Source organism: Pyxicephalus adspersus, chromosome 8 (genome assembly GCF_032062135.1).
Source record: "Pyxicephalus adspersus chromosome 8, UCB_Pads_2.0, whole genome shotgun sequence".
Lineage (NCBI taxonomy): Eukaryota > Metazoa > Chordata > Amphibia > Anura > Pyxicephalidae > Pyxicephalus > Pyxicephalus adspersus.
In genome coordinates, this window is record NC_092865.1 from 2000266 (window position 1) to 2023325 (window position 23060).

Here is a 23060-nt window from a genome sequence, read left to right on the forward strand (position 1 = left end):
ATATATCACAATTGTATTTGTGTGTTTAGATTTGGATTAGAATTGGGGTTTGTTTTAGCTTGAATAGAGTGTGGGTTTGTTGGGGGGCTTTGGCTAACTTTAATTAATAATAAACAGGATTTATATAGCGCCAACATATTACGCAGTGCTGTACATTAAATAAGGGTTGCAAATGACAGACAGTGACACCGGAGGAGGAGAGGACCTGCCCAGAAGAGCTTACAATCTAGGAGGTGGGGGAAGTATCCCACAATAGGAGGGGCATATGGAATGGTGGGTGAGTAGTGAGGCTTTAAGGGACAGAAGAAGACCGGTAGGTGAGGTTGAAGCCTTGGGTTTAAAGGGCTCTTTTAACCTACCTGGTGGTCTAAGTAATAAGTATTTTAAATGTCAAAATAGTACACTTAAAAATTCTTAAAATTTCCCACGCGGTCCCGCCCTCCAGCCACATTTGCGTCCCCTGGCCTCGCGTCCTCAACGTTCACACACCAGGAATACAGATGCCTGGCATCGCTGGAGGGCGCCGAGGACATGTGGGGACCAGGTAAGACTTAAAATCTCCCTGACAATTCCAGTGTGGCTCGGGAATATTGCTTGTGGTAATGAAAGTTAACCCCAAGCCACACAGAGAATACCGCAGGGAGGATAAAGGAGCAGCAAGTAGGAATAAGCCGAAAAGACGAGGAAGACAATTCCAGAAAGTCAAGGCAGCTCTAGAAATGTCTTGGAGCCGTGTGTGTGACGAGGTTATGAGTTAGAAAGCCATTAGTAGGTTGATTGAGGAGTGAGGAGAGCGGATAAGGGGTATTTAATGTTGGGTACCCTCGCCTGTGGCACTCTGTATCCTCAGCTGACATAGTGGCCACATATTATGAAGAACTTGGGAAAATATTTCTGTACACATACATCTATTTTGTTGGTTATACAGTATATGCATTGGAAGGATCCCAAGTTAGTGATGTTGGTGTCCATGCTGCAGGCAGCTCTAATCTACAATATATAGTGGCGGAAGGTCATAGGACTTCCATATAATGGGCCGTTGATGGATATATTTAGTTGTAAGGAACAACTCAGAGGTCAGAGGCAGTTGTATATCACAGGCAGTCAATGTAATTAGTGGCCAGCAGCACGTAGACCTGCCATTCACTACAAAGCTGAGGCTGATGAAGTATCTGCATGGGATTCACATTACTCCTTATCTCCTGACTCTGGAAAATGACGTGTAGGGACATGGTGGAGATAGCCATGAAATGTGCACCAGCTGCCCGATCAGCATCTGAAGATGTAACACTGGAGAAAAAGTCCAGATAACTGCCAACATGTTAAGATCTGTTAAATTTTAATCTCAGAGATGTACAAGCTCCTGTACTTTGCCTTTAAATCACTCCGCAGTTACTCTCCCACCTACCTACCTGATACACCAATCCCTCCACAGCTCCTCCCCCACCTACCTACCTGATACACAAATCCCTCCACAGCTCCTCCCCCACCTACCTACCTGATACACAAATCCCTTTACAGTTCTTGTCCCACCTACCTACCTAATACATAAACCCATCCACAGCTCCTGTCCCACTTACCTTTCTTAACCTCCAATAACCTACTAATGACTTCCTCACTCATAACCATCATCACACGCACGGTTCCAAGATTTTTCTAGAGCTGGCCCAACCCTCTGGAATGGTCTTTCCATCCTATTTGGCTTTTCTTTCTGCTCCTTTAAAAGAGCATTCAAAACCTCACCTGTCTTCTAAAACCCTTACTACATCCCTACCACTCCATATCTCCCTCTTATTGTGTGATAACCCCCCCAACTCTTAGATTGTAAGCTCTTCAGGGCAGGGTCCTCTCCTCCTCCTGTGTCACTGTCTGTATCTGTCTGTCATTTCCAACCCCTATTTATTGTACAGCGCTGCGTAATATGTTGGTGCTATATAAATCCTGTTTGATAATAATATTAATCTGCATCCTATGGTAAAATATAAGTGGGTTCCTTACCAATAATTGAGTTCAGGTGTCTCCGGTGAGTGCTGTTATTAATACAACTTACACAGACAAAATATTGGACTGTTGTGCTCTTCTAACATTATAATAACACTTTTCAGAAGTTATTTTCTGTTCTCCCATGACCATGCCGCTATGTACAAAACCAGCTCCATACAGGCATGTCTTGGCCAGATTGGTGTCGTGTCCTGCTGAGAGCCCTGATCTCAACCCCACAGAATTAAAAGGCCCACTGCGTGTCAGGTCTTCTTATTTAACATTATTATCTAACATTGGGACAAATTCTCACAGACACACTTCCAAAATCTTGTGGAATCCAGAAGAGTGGATTCTGCAAAAAGGATGCAACCCAACTCCCTATTTATTGCTATAAACTTGGAATGGAATGCCTAACAAACTCCAATACAGACGTCCATAAATATTTGGCCATATAATGTATACTGATAAACATATCATGGGAACATCTTTATTAATGCAATTACTTTTTCCCTGGAATAGTTTTTTCCTGACTATATTTCTTTCATTTTTGAAAAAAATGCACTTTTCCTTTTTTTCCCCACTTGTCCCTTACTCTAAACCCCCAATGAATCCGCCTTCCTTTTTTAGAGCCATTGAAATTACCTATAATTAAAATATTCTCTCAAAAATTTAATTTTTGGCAAAAATGTTTAAAAAAATACATTTTTCAATTTCAGCCAACCCTAGAGGAGATTTAACACTTTCCATGGATCTTGGTGTGTTGTAAAGCACTACAGATGATTTCAATGTGTATCCTATAATAACAAAGCTGATGGAAATGTTCTCAGGGTGCTAAGGTTGGTTGGGTTTCACTCCATGATCAATTTCCAGCCATTAAAAATGACATCAGCACAACATGGGCCGGTGACGGGGAAGATCCCGGGAGCTGTACGAACATGTCTACCTCCCAGGCACCATCTATGGAGGTTGGAAGTAGACTATGGCTGGTGGGGATAGCCAGTGTTTGCTCTGGGGACATGGTACTTGTAATGTTTTAATGTCGGATTGTCTCTCTGTACACAAAGAACAAAGAGAGTCACTCGGACAAAACAGAGATACACGAGATTCCTAGCAGACTGAAAAGATTAGATGCTGAACTAAAGAGACCAAAGCTGAAGAGATTTACCAGTTATGGATGACAGAAAATTCACTGAAATGTAAAGCAGCCAATCCTCCTTCCCCACCTACACAAATGACTTCATTTCCCACATCTATTCACTCAATAACATTCAGCACAAGTGTGTGGCGTCACACACACAAAACTCAATTCTATTCACATTCCAGGACTTTGAAGGAAGAACATTCATTATTGTGGATTCGTCTTTTATCTGCATCTGATTGGGACGTTTAAATGAGCAAATACATTGGAACTTCATTTACATTACATTTCAGGGATTTTGATTGGGTGTTAGAGAGGTTTAGTGGTTATAATTGGGTACTGTGAGGGAAATAAGTATTAAACACACCAATGGTATTCTCAGAGTTCAATTTTGGTGTTATTTCACCAGAATATATTCTTGCAGTATTGGATTGTCCAAATGTTGTGCAGTAAACTTCAGCCGAGCTTTAATAAACCTTTTCTTCAGCAGCCTTGGCGGTGAGCGGGCATAGAGGCCATGTTGGATAAGTGCATTACTTATAGTTTTCTATGAAACAACTCTAACTCGCTAATTCCAGGTCTTTCTGAAGCTCTCCGTCAGTGATCCTTGGCTCTTCTGATTCTCCTTTAGACTACTCTATCAGAAATCATGCGAGGAGCACCTGGTTGTGGCCGGTTTAGGGTAAAATTATATTCTTTCCATTTTTTTCGAATTATGGCCCCAACGATGTTCACTGCAACATTCAGAAGATTAGAAATATGTAACCAATGCTATCAGTATGTTTTGCAACAATAAGGTTGGGAAGGTCATGAGAGAACTCTTTGCTTCTACCAATCATAAGATGTTTCTTGTGTGATACTTTGGCAATGAGAAACCTTTGTATAGGCCATCAATTGGGATTATACCGCTGATATTAATTTACACTAATAGAGGGAAAGATTGCTTTATAAATACTGACAGATTTCAGCAGCTTTCCTGGCTTTCCATGTCTTTCTGCCCCTCATTTCCTTAATGTGTTAATTAGGAAATAAATACTTATTCCCTATGGCATTCCACTTTATTACACATAATTCATGGAAGTATTTGTTTTGACTTCTTTGTATGTGTGGATTACTTGGATTGTTACCGACATCTGGTGTAAATTTCATATAAACAGCCCTATTAGAAATATATTTACTGAGAAAACAGTTACTTGCGTTGCACAGGCAGGACACTGGGTGATGTACCCTGCTGTAAAGGGGAAAATAGGGGTACCGATCTCAATGCGCATGTGTGAGATCGGCCTTTCTTTCCCACCATTGTAGGATAATGACAAGATCTGGCATGCGCAGAAGGAGCAGCCAGAAGCCTCATGGGACACGTAACGTCTGTATCCCAGGCTGCTGCGATCAAGACAGAAAGAGAGGGGATTCACATTTTTTTCTGTTTTTTAAAAAGCCTGTTGCAGAAAAAAAAATGTGTGTTGTCTACCTTTTTATGTAAAGTAAAACTTTTGATGATAGGTCTGCTTTAAGGGTTTAGTTCCGCTTTAAGGTTTGCTGCATCACATTGCAGCTCCCATATTTCACTTGTGCCTGATATTGCTTTTTTAATTCTGCCAGAATCAATATTTTAGAAATAAGTTTCAGATTTCAGCCCTAAAGACTCTGAATGATTTATACATGGCGGTCCAATCCTACAATAATACTTTACTTACCTTCCATTGTTATCCGATATAAAAGCTGTAATTCTGAGGCATTATGAGATCTCAGAACACCCAATAATCCTGAATATTATTTTTTTAAATGGTTTTCCACTATCTTTCACAGCAGAAACATATCTTTTTGGAAATAATATGTTAATCATTTACCTAACTATCTGGATTCAGGGTAATAATACATGAAAGCCTGACCCCAAGTTCAGCCCTTGAACCCAGATGTATTTTTGCTCTTTTATTTATATATTTGCCCATTTTGTCTTCAGACCAGTCATGTGAACGATAGTGTCCTCTTCCAGTGGCCCTCCATGTGTAGAACCCTGTGTGCAATTCTCTAAATATCTACTTGTATACTGTGTGCCACTGGCATTCACATGGCTAGGTGTATGATTTTCGGCATCACCTTTCAGTCTAAATCAAGCACAAATCTATGCAATCTTCTGACCAACGTCAGCATACAAAGACATTTTAGACATTTGTGCTCTTTTAACCTTGTAGCAACAGATGAGGAAGACCCATTTCTCTTCCACCATGATCACCATGTGCCTTATTGTACACAGCCAGCACCATAAAGACATGAGGGCTGATTTAATAAAGGTCTCCAAGGCTGGAGAGGATACACATTCATCAGTGAAGCTGGGTGATCCAGCAAAACTGGAATGGATCTGGTCCAGGACTGAAAACACTTGCTAAGAAGTAGCAAATCACTTCCAGGTTTGCTAGATCACCCAGCTTCACTGATTAAAGTGTATCTTCCCCAGCCTTGGAGAGCTTTAATAAATCAGGCCTATGGTGCCACCAATATGGTAGGGAGGAACTTGACTTTCCTGTAGACCTCAACCCTACTGAAATGGTGCCAGATCCTTGCAACCAATATTGGTGACTTGACACAGATTTCTGCTTACACAGTAAAATCATTTGGAAAGTATTCCCAGATTAGTGATGGCTGTAATGGCCACAAAGGTGGGCACCCACTCTATATTAATGGCCATGGTATGGAATACGATGCACAAAAAGCTGAATTTCGCCATAAGGCGCTTCTCTTTCTTACTGTAAAAACCTTAAAACCATGTCATCAACCTAACAACACTACAAAGACTGTACATAATTATTCATTTAAGATGAAAAACCATTGAAAAGCAGATTACAATAATCGTGTACGGCAGATTGTGTGCACATGACAGGCGGGTTTGGGTGGATGCTCCGTGACACACGAGTTAATCACGCCTGCAGATTTGTTGCTACTCAAAGAATCATCCAAACATCAACACACTTTTACTGTAAGGATTTACTGCGCTAAGCACACACTATCCCCTCTGGCTCCTCTGAAAACTTTCCTTACTGTAAAACATTAATGTTTTGAGAAGAGGCAATGTGAGGGTAATGACACAATGTATCTTACCCAGGGGCATGCTGGTTAACTTCTGGAAATGGGGGCAGATTAATCCAGAACTCAGGGAAAAGGAATCAGCACACAATCAGAAAAAAAGCCCCATATAGACAAGAAACTTAACCTTTCATTGATGCCTGAGATTAAATGTACTATCCCTCCTACTGTGCTGGGTAACCACTTGATGGTAATAGGGAGTATCTGCAATGACGTATGGCCTATATCCTAGCTATCTGCATGGATGCACTTTGCACGACATCCTCCATTGGAAAGATGGGGCAATGTAAGACCCCATGGCTATGCCAAGCTAATGCAATATGGAGTAAACAGAGGAGGACCTATGACCAAAATATTGACTTTGTATAAACGGGTATATAACCAGCGTGGTGGTAAAAATAGTGCAGAGCTTCCTGGTATACGTACATCACACATCCCAGCCTTTGGCTGCTCATTCTGCACATATCAGATCTTGGGCAGGTATAAACGGGGCTTTTTCCTCTGCATGCCCAGAGATCAGCACTCTTTCTTTCCCTATTTACAGCAATCTACGTCACCCGACCTTATGCCTGCGCAGTGTGAGATGCAATAAAGAAGCCAGAAGACGAATAAGGATGGCAGTGCATGGCGGTTCCTCTGTGCTGAGATGAAAGAGGTTTCCTATTCTGCTTATTTAAAAAAGCCCATAAAACCAATATTTTCAAACTCCCCTACCTGTCTTCTACTGTCTCCCAAACCCCCACCACTCACCCACCATTCTTTATCCCTCCTATTGTGTGATACTTCCCCCACCTCTTAGATTGTAAGCTCCTTGGGGGCAGGGTCTTCTCTTCCTCCTGTGTCACTGTCTGTATCTGTTATTTGCAACCCCTCAATCCCTATTTATTGTAAAGCGCTGTGTAATATGCTGGTGATATTTTACATATTTATATATTAGAATTTATAAAATGTTTTATATTAATAATGATGATGATGATGATGATGATGAAATGTCACTTTTGCATCCACTCTTCCCTGATATCCTTCTGGGTGCCACTCATTAGCAATCTGTAAAATTGAGGAAGCCACCAAAAAGACCTACACAATCGATAGATTTTTAAAAAGAAATCTCTTTATATCTTTCAAGAGTTCCACTTAAGCTGGTGAACTAATTTAAGATCAGCAAATTACTTTCTCCTTTTTGAACTTGATAAGGAAAGATATAATGATGATGTGAAATGGACTATGCTAATTTACTACACATGGCAAAGTTTGAAAAAATCAGTGAAGACAATGTAAAAAAAACATTTTGCTGGGTCACTTAATTGTTGTTCATTTAAGCTGAACGTATAGCATGCATTATGGGAAGGAGCTGTAAAGTGCAACCATTGTGCTACAAAGCATATATACAAAGCATAACATAAAAGAGCCAAGAGAAAGACCACAGAACCCCTTGACCATAGTTTATTAGACTGAGGCCTTAGTTCATGATATAATTAAAACAACATGTCATGTAGTTTTAGTAATTCTGCAAATACTTGGAGAAAATTAGATGATTTTGGTGAGTAAAGGAACATATATTTATTAAGTTATGCCGAGCATTGCATACGTCAGTACAGTCATGGGTCTGTGCAAAGTCATTAAAGGCTCTAAGCCCGGTAATTAGTAATAGAACAATTAGGGTTTTAGGGCTGGGATTCCCTGGTATAATGGTGCAGTCACCGCTCTACGTAAAAGCATGACACCGCAAAGGCAGACGTGGGAAGCGTCACCCCATTGTGGATGCTGGGAGTGCAGGGATAAACATGTCAGACCCCTTACTCATCATCTCTAACATTTATGACGTCTGCTATGCGGAGGCAGAAATTAGAATTTGTGACGGCAGCGTATTACGGGAACGTAATTGTATATACGTGTGAAAAAGGGATGTGAAATGATGAAACAGAAGCACTGTACCCTGTATATAACAATAATTAAACACTTGACTCCACCTGTGCCAGAAGAACTTACAATCTACAGAAGAACACAATTTGCAATATTATTCTTATACATTTATATAGCTCCGACCTACATACACATACACACTATACATTTTCTGCCTCCAGTTCTTATACATATAGCTCAGTATAACATTCTAGATCAGCCACTATCAACAAGGGACCTTTGGGTATCTCCAGAACTTTCCAGGGGTTCTGTGACCTGTGGCTCCTATAAAATGAAGATTACATAATTCCAAGGCCAACACCACTTGGGCAGAACCAGCTGAATGACACCATGGAGCTTTCCTGACCATTAAAGGGGGGGACGATTCTTCATACTGGTAACCAATACAAATAGCATCTTCCCATTGACTGATTATTGGGGTGGTTCCTTGACACTTAGAAATTATTTTAGGGGGTCCTCAGATGTAATAAAATTTAAAAAAGGATGATTTAGATTAAAACACCTTGGTTGTACTGCATAAAAAAGTAAAAGTAGCTTGCAGTGATCTCCATAACATGTTAAGGATTTGTGAACCTTTGCTGGTTTGGGTAGGGAGTGAGCAGCAGGCGTGTGCTGGGAAGTCATAAATTTTAGAGGTTGGCACCGTCACTAATTGCCCGCTCCAATGCAGAGTTCAGTGGTGCGGCCAGCTATCAGGGCCAGGAAGAACACTGCAATGTAAATCCTTCGACCATCACCAGGAAACAATACGGGAAATACACAGTTTGTGTGCCGTGTGCCAAATATCAACAGTCGTCCGCCAACCAGAAAAAAAAAATCTGATCTGGTGATTAGAATTGGAGGAGCAGTTTTTCTCGGAGAGACAATTCCATCACTTTGCGTTAGATAATATGAGGTTATCTTGACTTTTCCAGGTTACATAATGAGATATTCAGCTGAATAAGAGACACAAGGTTAGGAGGAGAAAGCACTTTAATAACAAACGTTTACAGATTTAACGTCATAGGAGCGTACCTGGTCCGGTGGTGTTCTAACAAAAACATCATGGAGGAAATAAAAGTGGCCGGTGATAAGAAGGGTAAAATGTTAAGAATTTGGTTATTTAGAATAAAAACACATCAGCCCAGCGCCCGGAATTAATAGTTGATTAAGGTTTACATGTGCGTCACTCAGTGTTTCCTGTGAGTTTCATTCTTCGTATTCATAATGTGTTTTGGCTTTATGCTCTCTTCCAGTGAATGCTCATACCGATGTATAACAAGAATCTTATGCTTTTTATTTGGGTGAAGAGAGATGGACTTTTTCCGAGGTTTAGGGCAAACTAGCAAGTGAAAATGGAACCAATAAAAGCCTACCGAGTTGTAATTTAATGTTCAGGTCTTGAAATATTTATTTCAAAGCATCCCACAAGACGCAGCAGTGCCACCATCCTCAGTGGTATTCTTTGTTTCGTCCGTGCTGCTCGGTTCTTTCCAAACTTTGTTCATATATGAAGGGCCTAGAGTGGCTAATGGCTGCCCAAGGGAAAAACATCAATTTTACCTCAACAAACCAAACCCAATGACTTCCAAACACAATCCGAACAAGAAGTAATTTTTACAGTGGTTGTGGGGTGCATTGGAAGTCCCCACAGTACTTTCTAGGTATCAGTGTTTCTTAACCAAGGTTCCTCCAGTGGCTGCCAGGGGTTCCTTCCTCTAAAAATCACATTCTACAGTTCTTGTAATGAGCTCACTGAATGGGTAAAGTCGTCGCTTTATGAACATTGAGCAATTGGGCATTTTCAATCCATCAGTAATGGGCAGTTTGTACCTTTCAGGTCAGCTTAGGTGACACTGAGGATCTTTTTGGCTATCTGTAAGGGTGACATTCTTCCCAATGGGCAGCAATGTAAGAGGAATTCTTCTCACTAATATACTGTGAGCTGTGGATATAGTAATTATAAAATGGGTTCCCTGAAGACCTGAAAGTTATTTCAAGGGTTTCCTATGTTAAAAAGGTTGAGAAACACTGTATTAAATCATCAGGAACCTGTATACAAAAAATAGACATGATTTATGTACCCTTTCTATAAGCAATATTTGTATTATTCAGTCATCCAAACATCCAAAATACATTTTTTTTTTTACTACATGATTGAGTATTTTTTTGCAAAGTGAATTTTCAGTATATAGACTAAGTGAAGTTCATCATCCCTTGCAGTGTGATAAGTGAACAGCCTAAACTTCTTTAGTAAATCAACCCCAATGTGTCTTACTGCTTCCCACCTACTTACCTCCAGTGAGCCTTGGAAGATTATTATAAAAAATGAATAAACAGGATTTATATAGCACCAACATATTACGCAGTGCTGTACATTAAATAGGGGTTACAAATGACAGACAGATACAGACAGTGACACAGGAGAAGGAGAGGACCCTGAACAGAAGAGCTTACAATCTAGGAGGTGGGGTAAGTAGCACACAATAGGAGGGGGATATGGAATGGTGGGAAGTAGTGAGGGTTTAGGAGACAGAAGAAGACGGGTAGGTGAGGATGAAACATTGGCTTTTAAAGACTCTTTTAAATGAGCAGAAAGTAGGAGCAAGCAGAAAAGGATGAAGAAGACTATTCCAGAGAGTCAAGGCAGCTCTAGAAAAGTCTTGGAGCCGTGCATGTGACGAGGTTATGAGTGAGGAAGTCATTAGTAGGTTATTGGAGAAGCAAAAAGAGCGGCTAGGTGGGGAATTGTTCTATCTATGCATTAGTTGGCTTCCTACCAGGTTTTGCCTGTACTCTAATTGCCTTTGGTATACAGAACCTGGAACAGGGTTTTACAATGCACGTTGATTTACCAAATAGTCCTGGGTTCTGATAACCAACTCATGCATATGGAAAGCACCGATAAGTCTGTAGATGTTTGGTGATCAATCTGAACTACAAGGCAACAATACTGAGCTTCAATAATAACAGTATACACAGCTAGATATGGCTCAGCATTCCCATCCTACCTGAGCTACATCTCTCACTCTCTTATAGTGTGTGAGTGGTTTTATCATTGGACACAACAAAGAACATGAACCGAAATATCCCAAGCACCCTACAGAGATCACTATATAAAAACAAGTTCTGACATAAAAAGAAATTCTGAATTGCTTACTTGGAAAAAAGCAGCTCTTCTAATAATGTTACCCAATTTTGAAGAGCCCTTGGATCCAGAAGAGCTACAACAAATTCCTTTTCTTATTTTAGAATTTTCCATGTTATTATAGCTTTGTGTTTGTTTTGTACCGCACTTAAATCTCTAAAACTAAGATTTTATAAAAAGATGTTTTCTCTACTGTCATAAGACAAATGGTAGATTCACTCCAAGCTCTGAAATATGTGGAAAGGAAGCCAGCATGGTGCAAGGCATGGGCGTACACAGTCTACAAATCCCATGCTTTCTTCCATCTCCAATGTTTAGTAAACATTTTTGTTCCCTGTTTAGTTTATGCATTTTTCTACTATTTCAAATCCTAATATGTCATGGTTCTATCAAAAGGCGAGGTATTTTCCCTGCGATGAATTTGTAGGGAGGTTTCCCACATTCCTGCAGTGGTCCACAGTGACCTTTGTTGGTCAATGTTTTGGCTGGATCCAGCTGCTGTGTGAACCATCGACTTGAACAATGCTGATTCATGGCGATCCATTCCAGAAAGGAGAAAGGATTATGATGGAATTACTGGGCCTAGAAACCAAGGTCAGCTTTGTACATTTGTTCATGGTTTCATACAACTTTAGGACACAACTTGGGTAAGAATGAGAGTGATTCTTCTTTGGGCTGGTGGCCCTAAGTAAAAATATTTCTCCATTCAGACATTGATCAGTGACCAGGTGTTATATAGTTACCTTGTGCATTGTTTTTGTTATTTTCTCTCATTTAAGACCTTTAACTGCAGTACCAGGCACATGCAAGCCTTTCGGCAACAACCTGCAGACCAAATGCCGAGACACAATGGAAGCCGATGCAGGAAGATGTGAAAAGGTCCGTCTCCTTTAGGAACATTTCACCTCTGGCACCATCATAGCACTTTGTGCTTGATATACATTTATAGGTCCATATGATTTTATCCCTACCATAAAAGATCTAGCTAGTTGTGTTGCCTCCCTTGGCCTAAGGTCAAGGAAAATTGTCAGTGTAAAGGGCTCTGTGTGCTAAAATGATGAATGCATACCCCTTACTTTGTGGTTAACCACTAGTCATTTTTGAAGTTAGATGGCATACCGGTTCACCTCACCAGCTTTTTGCCTGCTCACAGAACAATGAATGAGCACTAACACTTAGCTTGGCCTGTGTTCCTGAAAACTGCCTAAATATAAATCCAATGTATGAAACAGGTTAGACTGACAGCATTGTACAATGCTGTAGGTCCTAGTTGGCTCACAGTCATTAGCTAAAGGTCATGGCAGTCATTGAATCATGGTATTGTTAGTTGTTGGCTAAAGGCCTTGGCAGTTGTGGGTTCAAGGTCTTTGCAGTCGTTGGATAATGGTATTGGTAGTCGTTGGCTCAAGAACTTTGCAGTCGTTGGCTCACTGTAATGGCAGCCAATGGCTCAAGGTATTGGCAGTCATTGGCTCAAGGAATTGGCAGTCGTTGGCTCACTGTAATGGCAGTCGTTGGCTCAAAGTCTTTGCAGTCGTTAGCTCAAGGTCTTGGCAGTCATGGGATCACTGTAATGGCAGTCATTGGCTCAATGTCTTGGCAATCATTGGTTCATTTTAATGGCAGTCATTGGCTCAAGGTCTTGGCAGTCGTTGGCTCAGGGTCTTGGTAGGCATGGGATCACTGTAATGGCAGTCATTGGCTCAATGTCTTGGCAGTCATGGGATCACTGTAATGGCAGCCATTGGCTCAATGTCTTGGCAATCATTGGCTCACTGTAATGGCAGTTGTTGGCACAAGGTCTTGGCAGTCATTGGCTCACTTAAATGGCAGTCATTGCTTCAAGGTCTTGGCAGTCGTTGGCTCACCGTAATGGTAGCCAGGTCTGATTTTCTGGGTACCCAGATTAAGGGTATGTTAAGGGACTCCTTGAAGTTAGGAAAATGAAAGTCACCATTGATGCCACTGAATCTGTTTGCCAGGCAAGCAATTGCCTTTTCATGAGAGTATAAAGATAACAAGCTACACATTTCTTTGATTGAAGGGCTTATCTAAACCTCCATACACATGCTCAATAATTCTTATCTTAAATGACTATTATTGATTATTTCAGGTGACAGTTTTACAAACGATCTTTGTAGTGTCTTTATACAAACAGCACCAACTATGCCAGGGACGGATGCATAGACGCTGGATTTTTAGGCAAATATCTTAGCATCTGTTCAGAGTTCAACTCTCCTAGTAAAACTTGTAAATGTGTAATTATTTCACTTATCTCTGACATATAAACACATGTGTGCACATGCTGCTCAGACGGACCTAGCAATGTCCATTATGTTTCCTTCTAGCAATAAACATTACCATCGGAAAACCCACAGTAGTGAGTCACCGGAAGAAAGTGGGTACATCTGGAACTTACACATTCTCTTCCTGTCACATGCTTATCAATACAGTATTATTAGGGGGGGTCCTAACAAGAAAATCTGGAACTTAATGGGCGACATTAACAGTTTTCTTTAAAAAGCAGTCAATGGCATTACTAGATTTATTGCAACCAAGCTGCCAAAACAAGAACTAAAACTGAGCAGAAATCTGTCTCAAGAGATCCCATCTATTCTGTTTTTTTATGACAGTTTGTTCAGGAATCCCTGGCCCTATATTTTGTTCTAAGGTTATGTAAGCAACCCCGGCAGTCACCTATCTAGGAAATGACGTTGGGTCAGATTCGTAAACATGCCTGGTACCAATCCTGACCAGATGCACAATCCTCTGCATTGAAAAGACAAACAGCTCGAGAATGTGCTGGAAACAAAAAGGTAGGAAAGGGGCATCAGGGAAATAAAATCTTGTACAAATGTTAGAGTAATGTCATGAAACAAACTTTCATGATCATTTCCAGAGACTGAGGAATGGGCAAACAGTGTGCTGCTCAGGTCTATGGAGTGAGGTGTAGGGAGGACAAGCCAGTGGTACCCCGCTGTGTTCTCATTTATAGGAAAGTACGGTGGTCATACCTGCTCGGCCATTAATTAACCCACCATGATGTATTAAAAATAATATCGGAGGACTGCTGTACACATGTAGATTTTTGCCTGAGACAAATGGTCACGTGTACATAGCTTATGATTCCCATTTCCCACACTCCTCAGAAATATTGAAAAAGAGACCATAGCTCTGCACAGACCCAAGGTTTTGCAAAGAGAAAAGCATAAAGATAATGTTTATTGATTGCACATTGTCGCACTGTAATTTGTAAACTAAAAACACAGCTAATTTGATTATTGCACAGGCCTGTGAACATTCAAAACACTTTTACTGCTTTGACACTGGTGAACTCTATGTCTGTTTTCCTCGGAAAGGTCATTACAAAAAAGTCTAATTATGACTTTCCCATTGCTGCTCCCATCCCAAGAGTAACAACCGTAATGTGTCCCTAAATCTCCCCCTTCTGGGCTATGGAAGCCTGCCAGGCTGACCAACCCATTCTGGGAATAAAACCAATTTGCCAGCTGAAGAGCTGTGCACAGATTCGGGTCAACAAGGCAACTGCCAAAAGTTGCAGAGAATAAATCAATTTATTCTAAAGAAGTGGCATGGCCCAGTTATGACCTAAAGCCATAATCCAAAGTTTTCCTAACAATATACAGTACTTCAAAGTGCTTCATTGGTGGGCCAACAGAATAACCAAACCATGCCTGGGTATTAGCAGAAGGGGTGCATGTGGTAGAGCGATAAACAACAGCAAAGAATGAACAGACAAAATACAGGCAAGAAGGCAAAGCATTAGAATTGACTTGGATGTAAAAAAATGTGTTTGTCCTTCCCTCCGTAACTTTTATTTTTAAACGGGGAAGCCCCTACTTTTCTGTCTTTACCACCACGGCATTAAAGACTGAAAAGGAGTGCAGAGCCTCCTGGGATACCCACGTCACTTATTCCAGGAGACTTCGGGCCGCTCCTTCTGTGCATGCCCGATATCGGGAATGCGTAAAAGGGGCTATTCCCCGCATTGCAAATAAGTATGCACAGTGAGATTGACTCTCTTTTTTTACATTCAGAGGGCGATATGTCAACCAACTGGGCACAGGCACAGTGCGAGATTGGGTGATATAGGCAGAAGAAGAAAGACAGAAGAAGATGGCGGCATCCGGTGCTTCCTTTGTGCTGGGACGAAGAAAGAATCCGGGACGGCCGGGACAGAATCGAGGCCAGCTGTAGAGGGCGCTACGGATGTAAAGTGGTGTATGGATAAGAAACACATACGGCAGCAGAGTGGTATGTAAGAGAGATATAAGCAGCACACCCTCACTGTGGTCTGATATCTATGTTTCCAAACTCAGATGTTCTTTTATGCGGCACTGATGTTCTTTGAAACTCTGTGATCAAGTTGGACATACAAATAGCATACTAATACAAGACTCTTCAGCAAGTGTTCCTCCTGATGAAGCAATTAAAGCGAAACGCGTTGGAAACCGTGACTGAACGACCATTAGCCACATTTAAAATGTGGTTTCATGTACATGATATTGTTTTTAATTTTTATAAAGTGTGTAATAAAAAACAATTTTTAATTGGTACCAATGAAGTCCCACAATTGTTGTTAGTGAATATGTAAAATATTAGGGATGTGATACTGTAATATTTGGACCCTTTACCAAATGTTTTTTAATGCCTAAATAGATCATATAGGTACAAATTGCTCATTGCTCATGGATTCCCCAGCAACCTCTGGAGCAACCCTGATTGAGAAATGCTGAACTAGAGCAATGCTGTAATTTATTGTTCATTCACTGTTTTATAATCTACAAGCAGACCTGGATGTACTGTTTGTTTAGGCAGCCAAGTGGCAAATTATATTTAATATTGATAAATGTAAAGTTCTTCACTTGGAGGTAACAACATGCATGCTTCATACTGTCTAGGGGGAATACATTTGGGGGAGTAAGGAATGGAAAAGGATCTCGGGGTTCTGGTAGATCATAGACTTAATATTATTATTATTAAACAGGATTTATATAGCGCCAACATATTACGCAGCGCTGTACATTAAATAGGGATTGCAAATGACAGACTAATACAGACAGTGATACAGGAGGAGAGGACCCTGCCCCGAAGAGCTTACAATCTAGTAGGTGAGGGAAGTATCACGCAATAGGATGGGAGATATGTAATGGTGGGAAGTAGTGATGGTTTCAATTGACAGAAGAAGATGGGTAGGCAAGTTTGAAAAAATGGTTTTTGAGTGCTCTTTTAAATGAGCAGAAAGTAGGAGCAAGCCGAATAGGACGAGGAGACCATTCCAGAGAGTTGGAGCAGCTCTAGAGAAGTCTTGTAACCGTGCGTGTGATGAGGTTATGAGTGAGGAAGTCATTAGTAGGTCATTGGAGGAGCGGAGAGAGCGGCAGGGGGAGTATTTTTTAACCATGTCAGATTAACATGCAATGCCAAGCTGCAATATCTAAAGCTAGTAAAGTACTTTCTTGTAATAAAAGAGGAATAGACTGCAGAGATGGAGACATAATCCTCCCCTGTACAAAGCATTGGTCACACCACATCTGGAATATGCAGTCCAGGTTTGGGCCCCAGTTCACAGAAAGGACATTGTGGGATTGGAGAGAGTGCAGAGAAGGACAGTTAAACTAATAAAAGGAATGGAGGAGCTCAGCTATGAGGAGAGATTAGCTGAACTGAATCTATTCGCCCTTTAGAAGAGACGTATAAGGGGGGATATGATCACCCTGTATAAATATATAAACGGTCCATATAGAGAACTCTCTTCCATAATATTCACTTTGAGATCATTACAAAGCACAAGGGGGCGCTCTTTGCATCTGGAGGAAAAGAAGTTTAAGCTCCGGATAAGGAAGGGATTCTTCACTGTAAGGGCTGTGAAAAAGTGGAAATGGCTCCCTTAGGAAGTAGTTTGTTTCAGCAAGTTTTAAAGACTGCTTTAAGAAAAAGCTGGATGATTTCTAGAAGCACAGATTATATAACTGGAGATTAAGTGTTTAAAGTAAAGATAACAGAAACTGTTGACCCAGGGAACATCTGATTGCCTCATGGGATCAGTAAAGAATTTTTTCCCCTGCTGGAGCAAATTGTACGAGGGGTTTTTTGTTTGTTTCCTTCCTCTGGGCCAACTATGTCCATAGGGTTTAATATCTGGGATATGTTTATTAAGTGGGTGAACTTGATGGACTTTTTTTTAACCTGACTTATTATTTAACTATGTAATGTTGCTCTATTTTCTGCTCAGATCCCACTTGAATATGGATTCCTTTATATATATTCTGTAACTTCACAGATGCCTTCTATAGATAGAGTAAGGCCATGCATATTAATAAAGACAACTCCGTAGATCATTTGGCTTTTACAAGCGTATCGATGTCTGGGGCTTTCTGTTCTCCCAACGGAGCTATCATACTGTTGTGAAAGCACTGGCATAGATTACTGGGATGATATTGATATATCCATTGGAGGTCTTTCTAAATTAAATTACTGGAGGTGCCTCAGTGAACTATTGACCTTCATTATTCACCGTGAATGGCCATTCTGGAGATGGCAATGGAAATACGAACTACTGGGCCTTTATCCTACTTATTGGTGTCCTAATGTCTCCTTCATTGACGGAGAAGAGCCAGGGGCTGCAGATGTGTCGGTGAAACCTTGGGATGATACATGTCTAAATTCTCAGCCTCCCCCGCACTCATTAGTTGCCATCCATCTCGTGTGGGATGCGGGGTGCCTTTGTGAAAGCACATTTGGTTTTTATTTATTTCCATTTAACAGTTTAACCTATGGAGCTGCTGTAACTGGAAGGTGGTCTGTTTATTCTCTTCAGTTAAATGGAATTGTTACAACGTCAGGAAATTGCCATGTCAAATGGCTACGCCTTTAATTAAGCATGTAACTGAATTAACTCAACCTGCCCATCACGCATGTGTCATGGTTCTATTGAATCAATGTGTGTTTCCCTCTAAAGTCTTGTTAGATGAGACTCCGCTCTGATTGATATGACATACATTCCAGACATCAATACAGCCTGGCAAGCGGAGGGCCAGAAAACTGAAGGTTAGCCCATGGACTTAAGACAAATGGAGGCGTCTGCTTTGAAGGATCCACTAAGTAATTGATTCTGATCTCAGCAAACTTCATCAGATTTCTTTTAAAACTCCAAGAAATTTAGAAAAGAAGCATCACAGCTTGATGCCCTATTTTTTATTCCATTATGATATATTTGAATGTATTTTGTGGGTTCTAAGTCCTCACTGTAATATGGAAAGTTGGATCAGAGTAATACAAAATATCCAACAAAGAGTGGCACCCTATAATGTTTTGTTGCTGTCCCCTGGATTTTTAGAAAATATAAAACAATTGTCTGAAATGAGAGGTCCAGAAATTAGTTTTTTTTTTCGCATTACTCATTCATTGGTTTAATAATAGACATGTGGGAAATGTGCTACATGCATCGCTTTACAGGTTTTACACAATTGTATTTCTAAAATGAAATATTTTTGAGGTGAACGTTTATTAAGGAAGCAGAACAAAATATGTCTCTATTCCTGATGCGTTTAGCCCAAATGGGCTTTTACAGAGGGAGACGAGACAGAACTGTACAATGCAAATGTAAAACCGGATCGGAGTGATGCCAGATTCTAAAGATGTACTCCGACAAGCATGGGTAAGGTGTTATAATATCCATGGCCAAAGAAAAAGGACCCCAGACCTCAAAGAAGCTGGTGGTGGAAGACAGAGTGATGGGGTCGAATGTAAATCTGTTAATGATGCTGTAGGCAATTATAGGTGTAAGCTCATCATAAGCTGACATTCTGGCAGTTTAGCTTTGAAAGGTGTTAAAGCCCAGCCATCCATCTATATATATATATATATATACACACACACACACACACACCTCTACTGCATAGTCACATCCTTTTCTAGTCTCTATGTAACACTAAGTCCATCTGTACCTTATGGGGACGCTCTTCATATTTATATATAACTCTTGGTCTGCCAGACATAAGCAGGCAGCTTCATCTCTCAACAATTCGTGCATAAATATAATTTAGTCAAATAAACATTGAAAACATTTTGCATTTACACAATAAACTGTGGCCACATGTGTTACTCCATGTGCCTTTATATAATAATAAACAATTATGTATACAGAGTTTTATATTCCACATTAGGGACACTATATAAGTCTTACATGGAAGAGATAAGCTAGTACTTTGATGCTATATACAGTGTCACCCTTCTAAGTGATGGACCTTCAATACATAGGGTAGGGACATTGGGAAATTACAGCTCTCCAAGTCAGGTTCTCCCTTGATAGTCTTATCTCCTCTAGGCTTGGAGAGTTTTAATAAATCGGACGCATTGTGTTTTGAACATACTTGCCTGGCAGTCTAAATTATTTTTGAAAGAAAAAAAACAAAAAACAAAACAAACACATTTTGTAATGTTGTGTTAAAGAAACATTCAGAAATGTTATTTGTGCCTAAGAATTAGTCTGAAAATGATCCCTTTTATTCTTAAACATCTAAAAATATCAGTGCACCTATTCCTTGGGGGTGCCTAGGCACTACGGTACCTACAGACTAATAGCTGTATACCTATATGGATCATCTAAGGCACGGCTGGTCTCACCAGATTTTGGGTGACATTAGCCGTTGTCACTTGTGTGCTGCTCACTGTTCTTCTTACTGGAGAGGAAGCTGTACCTGAGGACCTGCAGCAGAAGAATTTCCCTGCTTCTGCACCATCCAATCTGTATATTTGTGCGTTCTTCAACTAACATAAAATACCGCTGGGGAAGGGACACTGGAAGTGCAAAACTGAAGGGAGTCTGAAGTTGGCTTTAAGCAAAGTTCGTATGTCTGAAATAGATGGCCACTAAGGGACGACTTGTAAAAATAACCAGCAACAATAATAATTATGAAAATATGCAACAATAAGAATGTAAAAGTTCCATCAAAATGAATTTTAGTTAAAAGTTCTCATCCTAACTAAATAAAACACACTGAAAGTCCTCCAGAGTTTCCATTTCAGGGTCACCTGATGTGTTCATGTACATTGTAAGCAGAAAACATTCCGTCACAAAGCTGCATTTCTTTACAGTGTGTAAACGGAGCGAGATCCCCTTTCTAACCGGATACGGTAAAATGTTAGAAGAGATATAATCAGCTTCATCCGTCGTCATTCCCATAGCATGCCCATTATGGGGGGAACGCTCAGTGTATGACAGAGAGCCTTTGTCTAAGGATGGACAAAAGCAACCCCAGAACCGTAATGTTTGTGGTCTGATCAATATCTGCCATGGTGGTTGGGATGAGATTACACATACCAGGGAGGAAGTGAACCACCCCATCCCATATATTGTGGCGAGAAGCCCATCTCACTGGGGGGGCATCTGGCAGAGGTCACACACAACAGAAACAAAATCTCCTTCATATATTGTCTGATAGTAAATACAAGGAGACTCATTCACACATTCCATAGCACACAGGTAGCAAAAATGAGAAAGGGTGGAGAGCACCGACCTACAAGATGCACAGCTGGAAGGTCCAAACAGATCTAAACACCAACAGGAGGACATTTACAGGTAGGTTGTTCTGTGTACTATATCTTCTCAATAAAGCAGGCACAATGCAAACACCCTATTTACCAATTAATAATATTATTACTACACAGTATTTATATAGTGCCGAAATATTATGTAGTGCTGTACAAAGTCTATAGTCATGTGACTAGCTGCCCCTTGAAGCAGCTCACAATCTAATGTCCCCCCATAGTCATATGTCATTACCACAATGTAAGGTCAATTTTGGGGTGAAGCCAATGAACCCAACTGCATATTTTTAGAATGTGGGAGGAAACCCACACAAACACACGGAGAACCTGCAAACTCCATGCAGATAGACTCCTGGCCGGGATTCGAACCTGGGACCCAGCGCTGCAAAGGTCAGAGTGCTAACCACTGAGCCACCACGCTGCCCTAATGTAAAATAATCTCAGCTAACTAAAGCAGTGTGAAGAATCTGTGGTCGTGGTAGAACAGTAAAAAAAAGGCCACAAATATTTCTGTAAATGCGTTCCATGGAAACTACAAAGTGGAACGCATTTATTCATTACCAAAACCACGTGTGGGATGTCCACAGCTGCACACAACACAACAATCATTTGATTAGGGGGGAAAGTTTTGCTTGGACCTTAATGTTTCCACAAAAATTTTGTAACAAATGTAATGCCATTCTAGCTGTAGATATGATGAAAGTTATACAGCAGCGTCTGCACTTTTATCTGCAGACATTGAACTTATCCACACCATCCGCCAGAATGAGCGCTTCAAAGATAATAAAGTCACACTTATGGTGTAAAGATGTGAAATCATCGCTTGCCCTGACATCATGATAGATTTTGCATTTTTATTATAACAATTATCGAGTAGTTACACAATATAGAAGGGTCACAGCTATACACAGGGAGTCTGAAAATGAATATGAAGGCAATAAAGAAAAAACATGAATGGTTTGGGGGGAGGGAGAGAGTCGGGTAATTATTTTGCTGACAGGAAGCCCTTAACTCTAAAGCCAAGTTAAAGTCACATAATAAGAAATGCTGCCAGCTTGACACTATTGAAATCTTCAGTGTTCATAATTTCTTTAGTCTTACCTCCTGTTCATGTTACAGCAGTTGTGTTGGGGGTCTCAATATGACTTTATATAGCATTTAAGCACCAGAATTAAATTTAGCGCTCTTGCTAATCGGCATTTAGATGGTACCCCTCTCTGGTTTGACAGACCCCCTCCATTCCTCCAGAAAGCAATTCTGGGATGAGGAGTGTGAATTTACTAAGCTTTGCACCAGAGCACCAGAGGAGGAGGTAAAGGAAGCATCAGAGAAAAGGGTGCTTTCTTTCCATGGAAAAACGAGGCGTATGGGACTATAAAGTGATATAAATGTTTGAGACTTGATAACTTTAAAAATGTTCAGGAAGATTTAGGACAACATCATAGAAAGCACCTTGAAAGTTATATCACAATGAAAGACAATACAGCTAAACAATCCAAGTATCTAACACGACGGTTAGTATGACTAAGCTGAATGGTTCAATTTTACTGTAATGTGATAAACAATTAGAGCCTTATAAATAAACCATCCGGCCGCTCATCATATTGTAAAACATCAGTGTTCTCCCCGAATTTAAGGATAGGACGAAGCTGTAGGTGGGTGGCAGCCTCTGTATTGTACCCAACATTTCAGTAACCACCCAAAAACAGCCAGGTGGTTGCTGAAAAGTGCCAGGTGGTGCGCCCAGCTAAAAAGGGCCGGGGAAAACACTTTACACGATTAACGTAAGAATCTGTAATTGTACATGAACAGATAGTCCTCAGTCTATACAAGCTAAATGTGTGCTGTGATGTATCCCTGTGCTTTGTAATAAAGAGATAAAAAATAAATCTGCTCGGCTTACTTTGGAAAGATGGCAGACATCACTGCAGAGGCATAGCCGGGTTTGCAGATGCCGTCAGAGAAGTTTGCGTACCTTGTTGCAATTTCTGCTTGCCTGGGAATTAAAAATAAACAGAAAATTACTAATTATTGTTTCAATTTCTTTATTAGTTTTCATTTTAAGCATACAAATAAACAAGCCAACATAAAATGTTTCATACAATATTCGTTTTCCAACAAATCATAATTAAATAATATAGTCTCCATACAACACAAGTTTCAAATTTAATTATATATGTCTATCCCAACCTTTGGTATTTCTCAGTTCGCGATTTCTATCTTTTATTAAGA

General features: G+C 40.4%; 1 protein-coding gene across 1 annotated transcript in view; it reads right to left on the reverse strand.

Moving 5' to 3' along the window:
* Positions 1–23060, reverse strand: part of ST3GAL3 (ST3 beta-galactoside alpha-2,3-sialyltransferase 3) — a gene marked incomplete in the record, with an annotated part of 186073 nt that overhangs the window by 46631 nt on the left and 116382 nt on the right. The window contains 1 exon segment of the mRNA XM_072419309.1: positions 22732–22824. Within this exon segment, the coding sequence (XP_072275410.1) occupies positions 22732–22824 (93 nt within the window).